Here is a 16,070-nt window from a genome sequence, read left to right on the forward strand (position 1 = left end):
TCTAGTGGTTGCAGCAGGACTCATGGAGGAGACACAGTCACTTGAAGTAACACCAGCTGTTTTCACAGGGACAGGACCGTGATTCAGTGCACAGATTTTAATAAATCAAGGCCGCTGCTTGACTAACCCGTTAGGGCTTTGATTTATTAAAATCATTACTCTCAATCCTGACGGAGAGTCAAAGGGTGGCCTTGATTTATTAAAATGTACCAGCCTGAGGGGGAAGGGATCCACGTCTCTAGATAGTAACAGATTCTAGGCTTGCTTAGGATGGAGAAGAAACCAGATAATGTCTTCAGTTATGTAGGGGGCACAAACAATTATAAATCCTGTTCAAATTTCTCATGGTGCAAATCGGAAAAGAAAATTGGTTCCGATAGGAGATAAATAAATAAGCATCTTTTTTTTTAGCTCCTCTGTATGAAGCTTCCTATCACAGTGGAGTAGTAGATAAAAGATTAAAGCGTCAAACATGTCTTTCTTGCTAAAAAGGTATCCATAATTATTATTCCCGCCGCTTTCTCTAAAATATGTTCACATCTAACTAGCTTAAAGCGTAATTCTACTGGTAGTTGAAATAATTTTAATTAAACTTAAAGTGCACTTGCCCCTTTAAATAAATAATAAGAACTAAAAAAAATGCAATATGCGCAAATTAATGTCACAATAAAAACGCCAAATATCATTAATTGCAATAAAACTATAGTGCTTGTGCATAAATAATTTGATAATGCAAATGATTAGGTAAATTAATAAATAATTTGATAATTCAATTGAATTATCAAATTATTTATGCACAAGCACTATGGTTTTATTGTAATTAGTGATATTTAGTATTTTTATTGCACCATTTTATTACGCATATTGAGTTTTTTATTTATTTAAAGAGACAAGTGCACTTTATGTTTATTTATATTATATATAGAATCCGAGATTTAGACTTGAAAAGGTGCTGTTGGTGTTAGAGTGTGAGTTTTTTTCCCCCCTTTTTTATATATATATTTTTTTATATTATAGTTGAATTTTTTATTTTTTTTCTGCTTTCATTACCTGCCTTGTTTCAATATTAATTTAGCTTTGGAGGTATTCTCTGTGCTTAGTGATGCTTGCACTTAACTTGTTCATATGGAAGGACTGTGTGCCCAACTGTGTACACGTACTTATACAAATATTGAAAAAGTCTGATTGGGTACATTGGATATAGGAGGAGCCCAAACAAGACGGCGAGGCCTTCAAACTATTCTAGTTAAACATTTACCAGTTTTGCTAACGTGCGGCATTGATTTTACCCAATGGTGGCCCAGTTTTTCTTCCTCTAGATCAGGGGTCTCCAAACTTTCTAAACAAAAGGGCCAGTTTACTGTCCTTCAGACTTTAGGGGGGCCAGCGGGAATAGGAATTCTTAAACACTGTCCTGTCCCCCCCCCTTTTTTTTTTACTAGTATTTATATAGCACACAGTTTACACAGTGCTTTACATATTTTACATTCTCATCAGTCCCTGCCCCCAAGGAACTTACAATCTAAGGTATCTTTGATATTAGGAGCAGGAATTATGTCCTGTTGTTGGTGTGCAGTAGATTGATCGCCCTGAGGCGATTTAGTTTGCATATGTAGCGCTATACAAGTCATTCATTCATTCAGATTGTCTCGAATTAGTGGGATTATTACTGCCCCAAGGGCCAGATAAAGGCAAGCAAAGGGCCACAGTTTGGAGACCACTGTTCTAAAGCAATGTATGTAGAAGAGTGAAAGTCAGCTTGAGAAGTTTTCTAGCTAAGTGCATTTGGGCTCTCAGGGACTATCTGAGACCTGGCCAGTATTGACTGCACTCAGTACAGCTCACAAAGGAACTGGCTTTTCCACCACTCTTGCATCTGCATAGAACATGGTCCTACTGGGATTTCTTCAACTGCGTCTAAAAACAGACACAAGTTCACCCCTCTGAAGTGATGAATCCTTCAAGTACTAGAAGGTAAGGGAAGGCTGTTCTGGCTGCTTTAACTGTGTAAAGCATTGTCAGAGTCCAGCACGAATCGGCTCACAGCAGGCGGTCCGGTACTTCTCCATTCACCGGTTCAAGTCCGATTTCAGTCTAAATTTTTGGCTGAATTGGGACCTGAAATGGACCAAAAGACACACAGGACTCCAGAGATGTGTGAAAAGGCTCTATAGAGAGATAGTCACAATCTCCTGCTATGTGAATTGGATGCGGAGAAATCTGCATCCAATTCGCAATAGTGTGAAGCCAGCCTTAGTCACATATGGTAGATTACATTGACTCTGATTTACTAAAGGAGTAGAGCATGTTCGATTTCAAAGTAAATTTTAATTTTGCAAAGAGTTGTGCTGACTTCAGTCACCCAATCATGTGCAAGCAAAAGTGTTATTTGTGAACAATGATAAGTGAAAATATGAACATACTGTACACTTTTAATAAATCAACCCCAAAGAATCAAGCATGTTAACAAACTCTCAACCCTAATCAGAAATGATGTTTGCTGGCAGGCTGAACTACATGGTGGCCCTTTTGGATTCCAGAAGCCAGATCTCTCCATTGGAATTCCTGGGTATGTCCAACTGCCCCATTCATTACAAGTATGCTTGTTTAGTCGATTCATCATAGCGTAGTTTAAACAAATATTTAGGGAGTCAAGTTGACACCTCAGTGAGATAAAAGAAGCAGACAAATGATTCAATCCACTTTTGCATACCCAAATTTAAAACCAAGGTTTTGGAAAGGATTCACCTTTAAATGAACTATAAAATATCTGTTGCTGTCACTTCATGTACATAGACAGTGTTTAGACTTCATAAAACCTGCATCAGTTGCCAGATGTTGGGCCAGTTTCGCTGTCCTTTGAATTTTTGGTTTAGTCCACAGTCTGCACTGGGCACAGGCTATACGTATCGTGCATTAAATAGTAAAAGTCATTTTTAATGGTCTCACAGTGTATCTTGTAGAAGACAGTGTTAAATCGTGCTTCGATCCCCTCTATACAGGCGGAGGTTGGAGCGGCGTTGATGGCTCCGCTGAGCAAGGGGACTAATATTTCAGGCTAGGCGTGTATTCTCTTCCGGGCAGCTGTGATATAAATGCAGATCCATGAAGATTTTTATCTTCGCTTTCTCCCGTCTGCTATTAATCCTGCCTTGTGATCCTGGCTTTACCCGCAGCCTCCTGGGCTTACAGTGTCACTCCATGTGATATTCCAGCTGTCAGAGGAACAGCCCGGACCCTGTACATTTATAGAGGCAGCGGGGGACTGAGTCAGGGTACCATATCTGGGCCTGTCACTGATAGCAAGGGACTTAAACGGCATGTCAACAGCAGTAGCAGAAACACTGCATGGATTTAACAAGAAGAAGATGCAATAGATACAAGCTAACCACTGTCCTGTTTTACAGATTCACAGTTCTAATGGTACTTAAAGCCAAACGCCAGGCAGGCAGCTAACTACACAGGTGAAATACATATGAGAGTGGTAGTACCTGCCAAAGGAGCCTGGTATGCCAGAACAGATATGCTCTCTGCTGTAGTTAAGTTACACTTAGAGACCTTGTCCTTTCCCCAGCCTTTGATGGAGAAGCAACAGAGCTTACCTTTATGTCACTCTGCTTTCTCCTCCTATCAACACGTTCTTTGTTAGCACATGAGCACTGCCGCAGGTCTGATTAGCTCCTTTTGTGACTTCTCCCTCTCCCAGTCTGACCTCTGCAGGAAGACGTTAAGAGGCTGATAACAAGTAAGAATTGGGTACATAAAACTGCTTACATGGAAAAAGCAATATGTTTAGTATTATATTTAATACATGGTTGCATTAATTTGTGTTTCTTTATATTAGCTTGGAGTTCAACTTTGAACTCCTGCATGGTCTCCAACCCCTACACATAAGGTAGGCATCACCCTTTGGTAGATTGATGCCCCATTACAGAGAATCCTTTGAAGAAGAATAACACCATTATTTGATATTGATACTATTGCAGTATTTAGGTAAAACTAGTAATTTGTGGGAATATGCTGCCAGTGAAGTCCCTAAAGATATCAAAAAATCATGTTTAACATGCTAACGTCCAGGGAAAACGTAAACCTGTAGGTGGATTTGGCCTGTATTAGTAAGGTGAACATACAGGCTATCAGTGAAGTGAAGCGCAACAAGCAGCAATCAATCCTTATAAATGAAAGATATTCACTGTACTTATGCCGTGTACACATGACCGGACTTTCTGGCAGACTAGGTCTGACGGTCTTCCCGACAGACTTTTCAGCGGAGTTCCGATGGACTTTCTGAACGAACGGACTTGGCCACACACAATCAAACCAAAGTCCGACGGATTCAAACGTGATGACGTACGACTGGACTAGAATAAGGAAGTTCATAGCGGTGTTCGTCCGTCGCACTAGCATACAGACGAACTGATTTTTCGACCGGTCCATAAGTCTTTTCGAGGATACCTAAGATGTATAACCAGATAGACTACAGGAGAATAATAGATTCTCCACTTAACACCAACACACCGGGCCTCTTGCCCCAAAGTATGGACCACTAGATTATCGTTGGTCAAACAGGCATTATAGTAATCCACTGGCTGATCTCCTCTCCTCTAAGGCAGTGTGCAAATGGATCCAGTATGTCCCTCAAGGATGGTAAATCCCACAGGTCTCATGCATCAAAATAAAGGCAAACAACTCCTCATGGTGCAGTATATCAACACAGTATAAAAGTTTTATTGCAAGTAAATCTGGATATTCACATCTAAAACAAGTAAAATGAGTGTACCATAAAGCATATGGAGATATACTTTCCAACCCACAAGATGGCCGCATTCCGCACATGTAGCGACGTGATACCAGGCTCCACCCAATCAAACCTTAGTATTACCCTGAACCCACTACTCACAGTAGATTGAAATCTGATTGGTTGGTAGGGATTGCACTTAGTACTAGTACTTAGTTATCTACTGAGCTGGCCAGAACCCCCTCTGGAGGGAGTCTATTCCACATTTTCACAACTCTTACCGTAAAGAAACGTTTCCGTATTTGGAGATGAAATCTCTTTTCCTCTAGACATAAAGAGTGCCCCCTTGTCCTCTGTGTTGACCGTAAAGGGAATAACTCAATACCAAGTTCACTATATGGACCCCTTATATATTTATAAATGGTGATCATATCCCCCTTAATCTCCTCTTCTCAAGAGTGAATAAATTCAGTTCCTCTAATCTTTCCTCGTAGCTGAGCTCCTCCATGCCTCTTATCAGTTTGGTTGCCCTTCTCTACACTTTTTCCAGTTCCCCCGATATCCTTTTTAAAAAATGGTGCCCAAAACTGACCTGCATATTCCAGATGAGGTCTTTCTAATCATTTTTACAGGGGTAAAATTATATCTCTCTCTCTGGAGTCCATACCTCTCAATACAAGAAATGACTTTGCTCGCTTTGGAAACCACAGCTTGGAATTGCATGCTATTATTGAGCTTATGATCTACCAAAACCCCCAGATCCATCTCCGCCATTGATTTCTCCAGTTGTACTCCCCCTAGTATGTATGATGCATGGCATATTCTTAGCCCCCAAGTGAAAAACGTTACATTTATCAATATTAAACCTCATCTGCCACATAGTCGCCCAGTTAGACTATGTTAGTACATTGAGGTCGGCTTGTAAATTGGAGACATCCTGTAAGGACATTATTCCACTGCATAGCTTAGTGTCATCTGCAAAGACAAATGTTACCTTAAAAAGTAAGGGTCCCAGCACTGAACCTTGGGGTACACTACTGATAACCTTAGACCACTCAGAGTAAGAATCATTAACCACTACTCTCTGAATTCTGTCATTTAGCCATTTTTCTATCCATTTACAAACTATTTCCAAGCCTGTAGACTTTACCTTACACATTAGTTATGTCAAATGCTTTTGCAAAATCCAATTACACCACGTCCACCACCACCCCTCTGTCCAAGATTTCATGAATCCATGCTGTCTGTGGCTTAAAATATTTTTTTCCAGCAAGAACTCATCTATGTGGTCTTTTAATAAACTCTCCAGTATCTTTCCAACTATAGAAGTTAAACTAACAGGTCTATAGTTACTTGGTAAAGACTTTGTTCCCTTTTTAAATATGTGCACCACATTGGCCCCACGCCAGTCCAGTGGTATTATTCCCATCATTAATGAGTCTGTAAAAATTAGATACAGTGGCTTTGAAATTGCAGAGCTCAATTCTTTTAGGATCTGTGGGTGCTTTATTCACCTTTATTCTGTCTAAATATTTCTGGACCATATCCCGTTTGACCCATTGTGGATCATTTGGGGCTGTGTCACTACCACCCCCATTATGGACATGATGAGCTGAAGAAAGTATTTAAAACATTTGCCTTCTCTTTGTCCCCAGTCACCCAACCTAGATTATTTTGTAAAGGGCCTACATGCTCAGACCTGGCCTTTTTTACTATTGATATACTTGAATAATTTTTTGGGGGTTTGTCCTACTATCTTTTGCAATCTGACGTTCGTTTTGAGTTTTTGTGCCCTTGATTTCCTTTTTACATATTCTGTTATATTCTTTGCAACATTTAAACGACACTAGTGTTCCTTCATTTTTATATTTTTTTTAAAGCTCTTTTCTTATTGTTTATAGCTTTTTTTTTTTTTTTTTTTACTTTGGCCGTGAGCCCCATAGGTTTTATTTTTAGCCTTTTAAACTTATTGCCCATGGGAATATACTTTGCAGTGAGTTCACAAACAGTCACTTTGAAGAATTCTCATTTCTGTTCTGTGCCCATTGATGCCAATATTCCCTCCCAGTCCAAGTCCTGGAGAGCAGCCCTCATCCTTGGAAAATGTGCTCTCTTGAAGTTAAGTGTTTTTATCTTTCCTGTATGTGTTTTTTGCTTACAGCTATCATCAAATTAAATCATGTTATGGTCACTGCTACCAAGATGTTCCTTTTATATGAACATTAGTAATAAGCTCTGCATGGTTTGAGATTACCAGGTCCAACAGAGCATCATTCCTAGTTGGGGCCTCAATAAACTGGACCATAAAATTGTCCTGTAATAGGTTTATATGTGTTTGCCCTTTAACTGTCCCAGCAGTGCCATTACTCCAGTCAATTTCTGGGTAGTTAAAATGCCCCATTATTATCACCGTCCCAGCCCTTGCAGCCCTTTCCATCTGTGCAAGGAACTGATTCTCTACCTCCTCATTAACATTGGGTGGTCTATAACAAACTCAGATGATTAACTTTAAACTATGCACATCTATATGCAGTTCCACCCATAATGCTTTAGACTCCTCACACTCTCCATCAACCAGGTCCTCTTTCACACTCACTTTGAGATCACTTCTCACATAGAGACAGACCCCTCCACCTTTCCTTTTTACCCTGTCTCTCTGAAAGAGTGCATAACCAGGAATATTAATAGCCCAGTCATGTGAGGAATGAAGCAAAGTTTCAGCAATACTGATTACAGCTCTCCTCATGCACCAGAGCTTACAACTCACCTATTTTGCTTGGAAGACTTCTGGCATTGGTGACACAGCATCCCTTTACAGGGATCACCTTTTTAAGTGCCTGTGTCAATGGTCTTTTGTAGATGGCATCAGTTTGAGCTCATTCAGAATTCATGGACAGGTGCAGATGACCTGCAGCTGATCTCCCTCTGACCTGTTACAAGCACATTTTGCATTCCTATAGACTTGAATGCAAAACCCATTTGAAATGAACAAAAACATGTTGAAACAGACCATATTATTAAAAGCCCAACCTGGTTTATGTTGGTTTATGCTGGCTCAGAGCTGCTCCTCTGGAACTGGATGCAGTTTGCTAAGTCAACCAAAGTTCAAATCCAATTGGGTGCAGCCGCTGTTCAGGCATTCTGACAGCCGATGCAGGTGGCTGTCCGAATACAATAGGTTATCTAATAGTTAGGAGAGATTCATATATCCTTTATATATATATATATATATGGAGAGAGAGAGATATCACTAGTATCACTTATTGTGAGGAAGTGTGCAGCTAAACAGAGAAAATCTACCTGTCTCCTCGTGCCACCTATAGGACCAAGCCTTCAATGCCTAATAGTATATCCATCCCTGGGTAGGTATGACAATATAGCATTTTGCATTTGGTTATAAATGGATGGTAATGGGTAGGCAAGAATTATAATAGATGAAGAGGATTTTAATTTCTTGTTCGGTTATATAGCCTTTTCTAATAAAGGATAGAAAGAGTTTTTCTATTTTGATAATAGTTGTATTATTGTTGCTTTCCATGTAGATGTGAATTAGCAGTATAATAGTATTCATTAATAATGTGTTCATTATAGATATTTCTGAGACTTAAAAAGAAAATGCCTGCTTTGTTCTGAGATTTTGTGCCAAATATGAAAGAAAGGATGTGGTTCTTTAAGACAGGCAAATACAGCGCCGATTCTTATCTCTGGGTGGTCAGACAATTTTAGCTTGCTGAATAATTCCGGCTTCCTTTAAATTCGCTGATGGCCCCCGCTCACCCTCCCATCTCTGTGGCTTGTGTTCCTGAAGCTGCCAGCTCTGACAGGCTATGACACCCCCGTGACTCTGCCAAGCGCAGCAGCCGGGAAGCCCCCCCAGGCTGAACTGCCATATCTCATCTACACAGCGCGTCTCACAGATAGCTAGGCATCCAGGAACACAGTTGGTAACCTGGAGCTTGAGGAGCCAGGATCTGTGGCGGGCAGACCTAGCCAAACTCAAAGCCCTCACCCCCAGGCAACTGGCTCAGCACCCCTAGAAAGCCAATTACCCAAGCAGTCTTAATTGTATAAAAGCTGTATCTAGTTGTTCTAATCATTCCATGTTTCATTTTTATTGGGATGTGTGATCCTGATCAAATTATACTAGTGCATGGTTCCTTTCAGCGCAGAACGCAATATAGCAGATATACGTGTTCATTTAACGAAGATTATTTTAAAGCATAAGCCTTTAAAATAAGGGGCTGTAAAAATCACGAAATATAAACAGATATAAATTGAACCCACTTTAATATGACAGCAATGCTGCACTACTCCTGAATTCAGAGCTGATCTGCCACTCCCGTGTAGGCTGTGCCTGCTTGCAGTACAGTGGGATGAGAAGATGTAAAGGGACAGGCTATCAGTAATTTCACTGCTGATTCTCGAGCCTGTGGCTTGCCAGGCAGCACCTGGCCATATCCAGTCCGGTCCACTGATATCTTTATGGACAGCACTGCCTCCCATCTACCACTATGAGCTGCAGTGTCTGGGAGGGGGAGCGTGGGAGACACAAATGAAGGAGATGGCTGCGCCATGAAACGGTAAAGGAGTTTTTTCATTTAGTTTGCAAGGCTTTTGCATCACATAGTAGCTGAATTTTGTTTATTCAGTCATACAGGAACCATTATTTAGTACCTTAATTTAGCATCTTGTAATTACCTGATACCATTATAAACTATGTGTCGCATCCCCTTTTCTATGTAGTATCAAAACGATTTACAAAACCCTTGTTTCACAAGAGTTGCCATATTAGTATCTAAATGCAAGGTGTGGAGGAAACATAATATAGAGAATCTAGTGTTCTGAAGCGGACTATAGGTGACCATAAATGGATAGAAGTTCAGCTGGTTCACAGCAGGGGCCGGATGAATTTCAATCCATGTATGGGCAGGTTGGTTGTACGGAAGTCGATCAGCCAGAAAAACTGATCAGTGTATTCTAACAGGGAAGTCTCCCCACAACACAAGAGCACAGCGGGAGTAATTCCCCCATCAACATCCAAGTGTGCGGATGGGGAAATTGGGTCTTCTTTTTTTTTTTTTCAATGCAACGCACTGGTTGAACAAAAAAAATAAAAAATGTATGGGAAATGAGTGGGAAATCCTATCATGCTACCAGTTGTGGAATTGTTGTACGGTACTGGCCTTTTAGGGCTAACCCAGTGGTACAGCATTAAGTGTTTTTGACAGTTGCAAGCACATTGCCACAAGCAGAATTTTTTAAAGCATGGAAAACCTTTTTGCAAGAGGTACAGAGGAAGGGTCTAGACATCCTATCAACTCCTTCTGGTGAGTTGCAGGCCACATGGCTATGGGCACAGGGCAGACAGCCTGTCAACAACTCTTAATATCGTCAACCCTTCTGTGGCATCCCCGAGTTTCCAGTGGCTCACCCACTCCCTTATGGTTCTTTGAAACCAGCTGATGGATAGGACACGTAATGCATATGATGACTACTGTTAAGCCTGGGTCACACTGATGTGATTTCAGATGCGACTTGGGTCACAATGAATCGCATGACAATGGAAATAATATTGCTTCCAATGGTGCCTGTTCACATCAATGAAGTGTAGCTGCAGTGTGATTTGGGAAAGGGTCCTGTGCTACTTTGGGGTGATTTACAGTGCGATTTGACCCCATCAATATGCAAACCACATCCAAAAAGCAATCAAAGTTGCACTACATAATCACAAATCTTTTTAAAATCACATTGCAGTAGTGTAAGCTGTAGTCAACCGTAGCTGTCAGCTCTTAATTGCACTATTTTATATCATGCCAGTACACCCAGCTCTACTGTGGTCTGTGTGATACTCACCTGTGTGTGGGTACTTAGATAACCCATTCTGCAGGCACTAACCCAGGAGTAACTTACACAAGTATGTCTCTAGCTGTCTAGTTTTGGAGAGTTTCCAGTTTCATCTCTGCTATGGAGGGATAACTAACAAACCATACGGGTCCCTGGCTGACTTCCCACGTGAGGAATCAGACTTGGTCCTGGAGAGTAACCTCAGCCTGTGCATCTGAGAGGCTGAAAAACCTCTGGAAATTCTTGCGAGTCAGGATTTATATAAATATTTTAACTGTATTTGTCTGGTCTATGGGTTATCTGTAATGCCCTATTTGACACTCGGTGAGGAAAACTGGGCTCTTTCCACCTCCTCGCTCAGCCCCCTCCACATAGGGGTGAGTCATTTGGCCGCATATGTTTTCTAGTTAACCGTGAGGCTCTAGCTCCAGTGGAATTGAAACATGTGGTTTTGATTGTACAGAACTGAGAGAGGGAACAAGAAAGGGGGAGGAAGAGAAGCTAAAAAGGAAAATAGCGGAACAAAGAGGGCAAGATATGGAGCGGGAGAGTGATAAAGAGCTTAGTGAGCAGCCAGGTAATGATTGCTGCACATGGACAGATGAGTAAGGAGTTCCGGAGAAGATGTGACTTGGGGGCGGAAGATGCAGGATATCTGTGTCAGCAGATGCCTTGTGAGTAGCTTGCCTCACTCCCGGGTGTTTCAGCTTCAGACAATATCTACTCTTCTTTTTTCCAGATCTGTTGCGGGCACGCCAAGAAGTGGCAGCTGCTGTGGTGAGAAACCCAGGAGCCATGGAAGCTCACATACCCACCTCAAGTAACTCCTCAAGTCAGCGGAGGAAGCAAGGCCTGCCACAGCATCGGGACACCTCCCACTTCACAGACAGGTACAGTGAAACCTATGGACAGTCCTGAACCATGTGCATCTAATGCTTTAAATACATAATTCAACATATGCATACTATGTTCCATATGGTTCTACTAGTTTAAAGAGCAGGTAAACGTAAACTGAAAAATGGCTTAAATAACAAAGCAAACCCTAACATTAAAGTAGAATTCCACCCTAACACTAAAATCCATGCATCTACAGGCATCCAAAATCTAACACTGACCTATCTAGCCCTGTAAAGAAGACATCCGTATACATACCCTTTCTAAAGCTGATCCGACCCGATCGCCAGCGGCGGAAGCTCTGCAGAGGACACAGCCGACAACGGCTGTGAAATGAATGGAGAGTGGGATTGGGTCGGATTGGCTGCAGAAAAGATATGTATACGGATTTCTTCTGTATGTGTGTATGGATATGTATACTGTTTTTTTTCTTTAGAGGGCTAGATAGGTTAGTGTTAGATCATCATGGGTGTCTATAGTGCAGGGATTTTAGTTTAAGCATGGATTTCCACTTTAAAAGATAAACATAATTGATCAGGGTTTAAATTAGTTGAGATAGAAATGGCATTGGAGGAGGGGCAATTGTTTTCTATACACTGCTGACTTCTATCAGGAAAGCCCAATATATATATATAGATTAATTGGAAACTATACTTAGTTTACAGCTCTGCTATATATTCCTCCAAGAATGTCATTCCCACATTGCCCCTATTGGTCCTGCATACATAGGGATGGTGCCTTTGACACTGCCAAGAGAAGTTGACAGGAAGTTATAAACAACCAGGCTGCAAAGTTTATCAAACACATCCTAAGACCATTCTTAAGACCGTTAGGCTACTTTCACACTGAGGCACTTTACAGGTGTTGTAGCGCTAAAAATAGTGTCCGCAAAGCGCCTCTCCTGTTACTCCAGTGTGAAAGCCTGAGTGCTTTCACACTGGATCGGTGTGCTTGTGGGACGTCAAAAAAAAAATCCTGCAAGCAGCATCCTTGGGGCGCTTTAGGAGCAGTGTATACACTGCTCCTAAAGCGCTCCTGCCCATTGAAATCAATGGGCAGCACCATCAAAGCACTTAGGCAGCAGCGCTTTTAACACCTTCATTGGCCGATACTGGCCAGAAAAGCGTCCCACTAGTGGTTAAAAAAGTGCAGCTAAAATAGCGGTACTTTACTGCCAACACCCCACCGTCCCAGTGTAAGGGGGCCCTTAAGGAGATGTGGCCTACACCAGGAGATGCTTTGGTCCTCTTTTCAGGTATTAGAGCTGCAGAACTGTACATATACATTTTTCCATAGATTTTAATGAAAAAGTGATTTTGCTGCAAGCCTGAATTTTTATTAAGTCCTGGGAGGTGGAACAAGAGTGCTGCCTGGTCCAGTGCAGGCTAAGGCTCCTGGATCAGATTGTACATACAGGTAATAAGGGGGTATTGTTAGCATCTGGTGGGGGATTGGTTTAAATGTGTAGTTCTTCTACTGATTGAATAGGTGAAAACCCAAATCCACCTGAGATAGATGTGAACTACCTCACCTAGACTAAATTGGTTGCCCTTCACCCTAGAAATAATATGCCACATTACTGCCTGTGCAAAGCGCTTGGAGCCTCTACTGACACTGATGAAATTGAGAGTTACTGTCTGCCTGTGCAAGATGGGCTCTTAAAGGTGCATTCATGCCTGCAAATTCACCATGCCGGCATCTAATCACAGGCTGGGTGCATTTGCAGGTGTGAATATACCCTTAAAGTGGTTGTAAACCTCCAACATGAAATATGAACAAAGCAAAGCCCCCTATAGTGTGTACTTATCTCAATTAAGAGCACTAAGTATCACTCCTGTCTGTCGCTTCATTCCTCTGCTATCACAAGTCACTTCTGACAAGTTTTCCTGACACCAAGAGAAAAATAGTGATGGGGGAGGGACCTTCAGCTGATTGACAGCCTCAGCTCTATTCTTGTGTGCTGTGCAGAGGCTCTTCACTGAGCTCTGCACGGTGTAACTTCAGCTCTCCATCCCCTTTATTCTGAACTCTCAGACAAGCTTTAAAATTCAGAACTGTGAACGGATGTAGAGAAGAAAGGGCTGCAGATAGGCAGGTACACCTTATGTAGGAGGATTTGTTTAACCAGATTTGTTAAATCTGTATCACCCGAGGCCAGTCACTTCTCTGGTTCAAAAGGCTCAGCAGGGACCAGCTGAATTTTGATCCATGTTTGGGCAGGTTGGTTGTACAGACGTCGATCTACTGATCAACTTCTGTACAACTAGTTTGTTGGAAAAATCTCTGCATGATTGCTGCCATCAGCAGTGCTGATCAGTGCATTTTGACAGCGGAGAAATCTTCCTGCTGTCAGAACACAATAGATCAGTGGGAGTGATTCCCCCCTCCACATCCACTGGGTGATACGGGTCTTTTTTTTTTTTCAACCTGCTGGATGAACGGGGAAAAAAGGAATCGTGTATGGCTTGCAGACCCCGCCTACTTCTTTTTAGCTTGTATACCCTGCCAATCACTGCTTATATGATCAGCAGCTCTGTAGATTCCAAGTACTGTGTGCAAGGGAACTATCCTGTTCTGGGGTGAGAGGCAACTCACTTGCTCCTAGCATTGCATTTTTTTTTTTTTTTACCTAATTATACAGTTCTTCTTTAAATATAAATATTCTGTGACATAGATTAAAGGGATTGTAAAGTGAATTATTATTTTTTTTTTTTATAACAAACATGTTATACTTACCTCCACTGTGCAGCTCGTTTTGAACAGAGTGGTCCCGAACCTGCTCTTCTGGGGTCCCTCGGCGTCTGTCTCTGCTTCTTCCCGCAGGTGCTTCTCACATTCATGCGAGCTCCCTCGCATGGTGAGAAGCACCTGCGAGCGCGCTCCCGTGATACAGCCGGCGGCTATAGCCGTTTGCTGTATCACACGGCCCCGGCGTTCCGCGTCAGTGGATGTGATTGACAGCAGCGCGAGCCAATGGCTGCACTGCTTTCCATCCATCCACTCCAGCCAATCAGCGGCCAGGCTGAACGGGTGGAAAGGACGTCGGGGGACGAGCGCAGGACTTTCGAGGGGTGAGGTAAGTAAAACGGGGGGCTGGGGGCGCAGGCACTGTCAGATGTTTTTTCACCTTAATGTATAGAATGCAATAAGGTGAAAAAACAGTTACCTTTACAACCCCTTTAAAGTGTTTGTTAAGGTCAAAAATGTTCTTCTATAGTTCCCTCTGGTATATAACACTAAGCTCCTCAGTAGTAGTGCTTTTTAAAACAATGCGGTATAATGGCTTACTTCAGAGCGCCGTTCGGGGCTCAGCTGACTGCCTGCCAGTCACCTGTCCCGATCTGATAATTTCAGGGAGAGGTGCTGGGAAATCCCCGCTGATGTCAGTCGAGATGAGGAGGAGACCAGCGGGCAGTCACATGAGCATCGAATGACGCTCTGAAGTAGGCTATTATACCACATATTTTTAAAAATGACATCTACTGGGAAGCTTAATCTTTTATAATAGAGGGAACTATAGAAGAAAAACGCTGTTTTTTTTTTTAGAGCAGGAGGGGAGGTTTGGGAAGCTGACAAGCAGGGTGGGAGGGGGGGAGGAGGACAGAGGAGACACAGAGAGCAGGCTTGCGGCTGATGGAGGCACATACGCTGACAGCGGTGTCAGGGCTCAGCAGCCCTGATTATCGTGGTCAGCCTACAGAGGGGAGGGCAGAAACTGGTAGGATCAGCCAGGTATTTCAGGTGATACAGGAGGCCAAATTACACAGCACAATTACTGTGCTGTACAACATGCTTTAAAGAAACAGGATCAATAAATATATATATATATATATATATATATATATATATATATATATTTTTTTTTTTTTTTGGGTTAACAAACACTTTAAGTATAGAAGCCACACGTAAATGCACCTCTTTGAGTAATAAATTACATCTATGAAAGTGGTAACTAGTATATATGGTGTGAGTACATTGTGAGAAATGGTGCCAGCTTAGTGACATCAGCAAGACCGTACAGAGTGCAGATTGAGAGGTGCGAAAGTGCACAATGAGTAAGCAGTGGTGTGTGGGCAGCCTATATTAGCCCTGACGCACACAGGCACAGCACATCGGGACTGGGAATTTGCCAAGCTCCATCTTTCATAACAATATGTTTGAAGTAGTACTTTTACAATCACACACACACACACACACACACACACACACACACACACACACACACACACACACACACACACACTTACAATAAAAAAAAAAATCCAAGGTTATCTAGCAGTGCATTTCACAGTATTTTTGATGTGTCACTTCTTTTTATTAAAGCTGACCTTGCTTTATTATCAAAGTAAAAACACACAAAAAAAACAAAACATTCATTTCCATTTGGTAAGAGGCCCCTCTTTTTCTCTAAGGAACACCTTTGAGCACTGATAAGTGGAATTTTTTAAGCACCGAGCACCTTAGCAACAACTGCATTTGGACATTTTACTGCATTAGATATTGTCTGGTGGAATTATTGCACATTTATTTATATCAGGACTTCATCATATTTGTTTATTTGCACTAATAATCATATATATATATGATTAAGAGA

At 41.8% G+C, this 16,070-nt stretch overlaps 1 protein-coding gene across 9 annotated transcripts in view; it reads left to right on the forward strand.

The window, feature by feature from the left end:
* The window catches only part of SAMD11 (sterile alpha motif domain containing 11), a 253,146-nt gene that overhangs the window by 200,905 nt on the left and 36,171 nt on the right, over nt 1-16,070 (forward strand). For all 9 annotated transcript variants that reach the window (XR_013263263.1, XM_077458075.1, XM_077458074.1 and 6 more), the window contains exon 8: nt 11,322-11,472. Coding sequence is in view for 8 of the 9 variants with exons in the window: in XM_077458075.1 (XP_077314201.1) it covers nt 11,322-11,472 (151 nt within the window). In the remaining variant the exon portion in view is untranslated. The remainder of the gene's footprint in view (nt 1-11,321; nt 11,473-16,070) is intronic.

The sequence above is a fragment of the Lithobates pipiens genome, unplaced genomic scaffold (genome assembly GCF_037356315.1).
Source record: "Lithobates pipiens isolate NorthernLeopardFrog02 unplaced genomic scaffold, aLitPip1_a1.2 Scaffold_27, whole genome shotgun sequence".
Lineage (NCBI taxonomy): Eukaryota > Metazoa > Chordata > Amphibia > Anura > Ranidae > Lithobates > Lithobates pipiens.